Source organism: Suncus etruscus, chromosome 4 (genome assembly GCF_024139225.1).
Source record: "Suncus etruscus isolate mSunEtr1 chromosome 4, mSunEtr1.pri.cur, whole genome shotgun sequence".
In the NCBI taxonomy this organism is placed as follows: Eukaryota; Metazoa; Chordata; class Mammalia; order Eulipotyphla; family Soricidae; genus Suncus; species Suncus etruscus.
The window spans coordinates 18,310,300-18,317,192 of record NC_064851.1 but is presented as its reverse complement, the minus strand read 5'-3'; the positions used below and the strand labels follow the sequence as shown (position 1 = coordinate 18,317,192).

The following is a 6,893-nucleotide window of genomic DNA, read 5'->3' as shown; positions in this document are numbered from 1 at the left end:
ACAAAAATCAATGGCCTTTTTATACACTAATAATGATAGGGAAGAAATGGACATTAAGAGAACAATCCCATTCACATTAGTGCCACACAAACTCAAATATCTTGGAGTCAACCTGACTAAAGATGTGAAGGGGGCCGGAGAGATAGCATGGAGGCAAGGCGTCTGCCTTTCATGCAGGAGGTCATCGGCTCGAATCTCGGTGCCCCATATGGTCCCTCGTGCCTGCCAGGAGCAATCTTTGAGCCTGGAGCCAGGCATAACCCCTGAGCACTGCCGGGTGCTACCCAAAAACCTGAAAGAAAAAAAAAAGAGGAGAAAAAAAGATAAGTATAAGTGGGGGCAACAACTTCAATAACCACACCAAAACAAAGAAATCAACCAAAAATAGGTAAATAAAAATAATAATAGTAGTACATGAAGATAAAAAGTAATATATAAAAAATAAACAATGTTTTATGGGCCGGGCGGTGGCGCTAGAGGTAAGGTGCCTGCCTTGCCTGCGCTAGCCTAGGACGGACCACGGTTCGATCCCCCGGCGTCCCATATGGTCCCCCAAACCAGGAGCAACTTCTGAGCGCATAGCCAGGAGTAACTCCTGAGCATCACGGGTGTGGCCCAAAAACCAAAAAAAAAAAAAAAAAAAAAAAAAAAAGTTGTGAAGGATTTATACAAAGAAAACTATAGGGGGCCGGGCGGTGGCGCTAAAGGTAAGGTGCCTGCCTTGCTTGCGCTAGCCTTGGACGGACTGCGGTTCGATCCCCCGGTGTCCCATATGGTCCCCCAAGCCAGGAGCAACTTCCGAGCACATAGCCAGGAGTAACCCCTGAGTATTACCGGGTGTGGCCCAAAAATCAAAAAAAAAAAAAAAAAGAAAACTATAAAACTCTGCTCCAAGAAATAAGAGAGGACATGCGGGAATGGAAACACATACCCTGCTCATGGATTGGCAGGATCAACATAATTAAAATGGCAATACTTCCAAAAGCATTGTACAGATTTAATGCGATTCCTCTAAAGATACCCATGACATTCTTCAAAGAAGTGGATAAAACACTTCTGAAATTCATTTGGAACAATAAACACCCTCGAATAGCTAAAGCGCTCCTTGGGAAAAGGAATATGGGAGACATTACTTTCCCCAATTTTAAGCTGTATTACAAAGCAATAGTTATAAAAACAGCATGGTATTGGAATAAAGACAGACCCTCAGATCAGTGGAATAGGCTTGAGTACTCAGAGAATGTTCCTCAGACATATAACCACCTAGTTTTTGATAAAGGAGCAAGAAATCCTAAATGGAGCAAGGAAAGCCTATTCAACAAGTGGTGTTGGCACAACTGGTTAGCCACTTGCAAAAAAGCAAACTCATACCCCCAGCTAACACCATGTACAAAGGTAAATTCTAAATGGCTTAAAGACCTTGATATCAGATCTGAAACTATAAGGTATATAGAATAACATGTAGGTGAAACACTCCAGGACATTGAGACTAAAGGCATCTTTAAGGAGGAGACAGCATTCTCCAAACAAGTGGAAGCAGAGATAAACAGATGGGACTATATTAAGTTGAGAAGCTTCTGCATCTCAAAGGAGATAATGCCCAGAATACAAAGGCCACCCACTGAGTGGGAGAAATTATTCACCCAATATTCATCAGCTAAAGGACTAATATCAAAAAGGTACTGACAGAACTATACAAGAAAAAAAACAACTAATCCCATCAAAAAATGGGGAGAAGAAATGAACAGACACTTTGAAAAAGAAGAAAGGCAAATGGCCAAAAGGCACATGAAAAGATGCTCAACATCACTAATCGTCAGGGAGATGCAAATCAAAACTACTACGTGGTACCACCTCACGCCACTGAGATTGGCACACATCACAAAAAAGGAAAACAAGCAGTGCTGGCGGGGATGTGGGAAGAAAGGAACTCTTTTTCACTGCTGGTGGGAATGCTGTCTAGTACAACCTTTATGAAAAGCGATATGGAGATTCCTCCACAAACTGGAAATTGAGCTTCCATACGATCCAGCTATATCACTCCTAGGAATATACCTGAGGAACACAAAAATACAATACAAAAATCCCTTCCTCACACCTATATTCATTGCAGCGCTATTTACAATAGCCAGACTCTGGAAACAACCAAGATGCCCTTCAACAGATGAGTAGCTAAAGAAACTGGTACATATACACAATGGAATACTATGCAGATGAAGTCATAAAATTTTCCTATACATGGATGTACATGGAATCTATTATGCTGAGTGAAGTAAGTCAGAGGGAGAGAGAAAGACACAGAATGGTTTCACTCATCTATGGGTTTTAAGAAAAATGAAAGACATTTTTAACAGTATCTCAGAGACAAGAGAGATGAGGGCTGGTAGAGCAGCTCATGACGTGAAGCTCATCACATAGAGTGATGAGTGCAGTTGGAGAGATGACAACACTGAAAACTATCATAACAATGTGAATGAATGAGGGAAGTAGAAAGCTTGTCTCGAGTACAGGTGTTGGGGGGTGGAGAGGAGGGAGATCTGGGATATTGGTGGTGGGAATGTTGCACTGGTGAAGGGGGGTGTTCTTTACATGACTGTAATCATACAACTATAATCATATTTGTAATCATGGTGTTTAAATAAAGATAATTATAAAAAAATTTTAGCTAGGGGGTACAGAGCAATAGCACAGTGGGCGTTTGCCTACAATGTGGCCAACCCAGGTTTGATCCCCAGTATCCATACGCTTCCCCAAACCTGCCAAGAATGATTTTTTTTTTTTGTTTTTGGGTTTTGGGTCACGCCTGGCAGCGCTCAGGGGTTACTTCTGACTCTATACTCAGAAAAGGCTTCTGTCAGGCTTGGGGTACCATATGGGATGCAGGGATTCAAACCACTGTCCTGCATGCAAGACAAACACCCTACCTCCATGCTATCTCACCTGTCCAGGAGTGATTTTTGAGCTCAGAGCCAGGAGTAATACCTGAGCACCGCTGGGTGTGACCAAAACAACAACAAACAAAAATTTAGCTAGGGTGTGACTGGCATTCTGCTCCCACCCTGGGGTGGTACCTGATTCTGATATTTAAAAGCAAGGGTCTGTGGAAGGCAAGGGCTTTTTTCTGGGGTTTATTCTGGGGCTTTTTGCTTCAGCCATATCCACTGAATAAAGTTGATATCTTCTGAAGCTTGACTGCTTGTTAGCTTTCTACCTGCCGCATTCACATCAGAACCGCCGGCTGGATAGGGTGGCAGACGCATGGTCCTGGCTGGAGGAGAAAGACCTCATCCTCCATCCCTCCATCAGTCAGCCCCATCAAGGGCTGTTATGCAACACCCCAAACTAACTTCTCATATTAATAGAAGCTCCTTTGCTTTGTATGTTCTTAGTTTGACCAAGTCATCTCACTCTTTAAGCATTAGCTTAAATTCCAGCTCTTTTGGGACATCTTTTTATGCATTTTACATTCCACTCTTCCCTCCCCTCTCCTGCCTTGATAACATGTCATACAGCATTATAAGTACTGTGGCCTTGCTTGTATGTCCCAGTGGAATATGGGCTTTCTGAGAATTATCACCATGATTGATTTAGTGTTTCACTTGGCACCTAGCATGGGGCCTGTGGTGAGAATTATCTAGCAAAGAGAAATGTACATGCTAGTTGAAATTTAATTAATAGATGGTACTGCTAAAGGAGAATTTGTAGATAAGGAGAGAAAATAAGAGTATTAAGGCAATAACATTAGGAACATTTCCAGGAATGGTAAAAGAGAATGAAGAGTGCTAAGAGAAAGAAAACACATTGCCATTTCCACAAAGTGGAGAAGAAACCTGGAAGAGGAGGAAGAAAGGATTTCTGAGAGTTTTGAGATTATTGATGGAGGCGGCGGGGGGGGGGGGGAGGGAGAACTGACCATCCCAGTTTAACTTGTATTGTCTCATTTTGGGGGGGGTCCACACCAGGTGACACTCAGGGGTTACTCCTGGCTATGCGCTCAGATTGGATTGTCTCCTTTTTTTGGTTTTTTTTTTTTTTTTTGGGTGGGGGTCACACCCAGCGGTGCTCAGGGGTTACTCCTGGCTGTCTGCTCAGAAATAGCTCCTGGCAGGCTCGGGGGACCATATGGGACACCGGGATTCGAACCAACCACCTTTGGTCCTGGATCGGCTGCTTGCAAGGCAAACGCCACTGTGCTATCTCTCCGGGCCCGGATTGTCTCCTTTTTAAAATGGTCAGTCCTTAGGTCTCAGGACACTTTTAGCAACCAGGCAAACTATACTGTAATGGTTGTAGAGAAGGGCAGGATGAAATAAAGCATATGATCTTTGTATACAGGGCAAAACCCCACTTCTTGGTTGTGTGATCTTGAAATGACTAAACTTATGGGGATTCAGTTTCCTTGTAATGTGTGTGTGTGTGTGTGTGTGTGTGTGTGTGTGTGTGTGTATGTGTGTGTGATTAAATCAGATAGGTGAAAGCTTCTATCCCAACTAAAATGAAAACAGTGTTTGATTTCCACTGACTTGACTTTTGCCACTAATCTTGCCACCACTTTTCCTCCCGTCCAACAGTCCTCTTCCTCCTCCTCTTTCATCAAGAGCCAGCCATCTGGGGCTATATATATATATATATATATAGCATGGTAGGACGTTTGCCTTACATGCAGAAGGATGATGGTTCAAATCCCGGTATCCCATATGGTCTCCCCCCAGAGCCTGCCAGGAGTGATTTCTTTTTTTTTTTTTTTTGGAGAAAATTATTTTATTATTATTTATTTAAATTTATTTATTTTGGGGCCCGGAGAGATAGCACAGCGGCGTTTGCCTTGCAAGCAGCCGATCCAGGACCAAAGGTGGTTGGTTCGAATCCCGGTGTCCCATATGGTCCCCCATGCCTGCCAGGAGCTATTTCTGAGCAGACAGCCAGGAGTAACCCCTGAGCAACGCTGGTGTGGCCCAAAAACTAAAAAAAAAAAAAAAAAAAAAAAAATATTTATTTTGGAATATTTATTTACAGGAGCGATTTCTGAGAGTAGAGCCAAGGAGGAACCCCTTAAGCGCTGCCGGGTATGACCCAAAAACCAAAACCCTTCCCCCTTCAAAATAAAAATTCCTGCCTCTTCCTTCCACTTGCAGATCTTATCCAGCCAGGAATTGACCTGGCTGCTCTTTCCCTAAAGCACCACCCACCGCTAGGTGGCAAAAGAGAAAAACAGCGAGAAGCAGATGCCCTTCTAGCCATTCCCAAACCAGCTCTCTATGGTGTCGCCGCGGGCGACCCGTCTTTTCCCCTGGAGACTCGTCACGTGACCGCGGAGGGTGGGCGGGGCGGAAGTCGGCGCAGGCGCAGTAGTGGCCGCGTCGCCGTCGCCGTCGCGGTCGCTGTCACCGGGCTCGGTCCCCGGGTGGTGCTGCCGCCGCCGCCGCCGCTCCGCTCCGCTCGGCCGCCCGGACCATGTCCCGGAAGCAGGCGGCGAAGAGCCGGCCGGGCAGCGGCCGCGGCGGCAAGGCGGACACGGAGCGCAAGCGGGACGAGCGGGCGGCGCGCCGGGCCCTGGCCAAGGAGCGGCGGAACCTGCGGCCCGAGTCCGGCTGCGGCGGCGGCGGCGGCGGCGAGGAGGAGTTCGTGAGCTTCGCCAACCAGCTGCAGGCCCTGGGGCTCAAGCTGCGGGAGGTGCCCGGGGACGGGTGAGGCGGGCCCGGGAGTGCGGGGAGGCCAAGGCAGGGGGGAGGGATCCCCTGGAGACGCTCGGGGAAGCTCCCCCCAACTCACCCCCAAATGCCTCTTGGCCGGGCCGAGGCCTGGAGGAAACCAGAGGGACCCCCCACCCCGGAGAGCAAGCAAGCATGCAAGCAAGCAAGCAAGCATGCAAGCAAGCATGCAAGCAAGCAAGCATGCAAGCAAGCATGCAAGCAAGCAAGCAAGCAGCAGGTGGTGCAGCTGGGGGTCTTCTGCTGCAGCTTTGGGGTTGCCTGGAAGGTCTCACTCAGGATCCCTCCACCCCCCATCACACCCCCCCAGAGTTGTCATTCCAGCCTCCTTTCATGGAACCCCCCCTGGAAGGAATTGCAGGACATTACAAGCTGTCATTCATGAAGGGAGAGCAGGCAATGAATTAGAAAGAGGCGGAGACCTCCCACCCCACCCATCAACACTCCTCCAAGTCTGCACCCCATTGCTTTGACAGGACACCCACCTTTGGGTCTTTTCTTGGTGGGGTGGTGCTGTGTTGTTGCTCCCGACTTGTTTCCACTTTGGGGAATTAGGTCTGCTAGGATGCTTGTTGTTGATCTGGCTGCAGGTAACTCTCTCTTGTCTCTCTCTCTTTCTCTTTCTGTCTCTGTCTTTCCTTTCTCTCCTCTCTCTTCCTCCCCCTTTCCCTCTCTCCCCCCTCTTCCCTCTCCTCTCTCTTTTCTCCTCTCTTTCTCTCCCTCCCCTTTCCTTCTCTCTTCCATCCCCTCCCCCTCTCCTCTCTTTCTTTCTCTTCCCCCCTTCGCTCTATTCCCCCCTCTTCCTCTCTCCTCTCTTTCTCTCTCCTTCCCACTTTCCCTCTATGCCCCTCTCTCTTCTCCTCTCTTTCTCTCCCCCTTTCTCTCTATCCCCTTCTCTCCATCCTTTCTCTTCTCTCTCCCTCTCCCTTTCCCTTTCCTTCTCTCCCACCCTCTCCCACCTTCTCTCCCCCCCCCACCCCCCCGTCTGTCTGTCTCCAACGTGCCTACTAGTTTCGCCTAGTTAGCAGGAATGCTTTTCCTGTTGCTTGGGACTTGCACAGAAATTTATGTTCCTTTTTTCCGATTTGTTTTTGTTATTCTAATTTTTTTTGGAAGCAGGGTAAGTACAAGCGGAGAGCGTGAGAGAATGGGAGAAAGTCAGGGAAAAATGACTCAGAAAAT

The 6,893-nt window shown here is 47.4% G+C and overlaps 1 protein-coding gene across 1 annotated transcript in view; it reads left to right on the top strand.

Annotated features, from left to right (window-relative positions):
- The first annotated feature begins 5,454 nt into the window (after positions 1-5,454).
- OTUD3 (OTU deubiquitinase 3) overlaps positions 5,455-6,893 on the top strand; it is a 44,019-nt gene continuing 42,580 nt past the window's right edge. The window contains exon 1 of the mRNA XM_049772054.1: positions 5,455-5,687. Within this exon, the coding sequence (XP_049628011.1) occupies positions 5,455-5,687 (233 nt within the window). The remainder of the gene's footprint in view (positions 5,688-6,893) is intronic.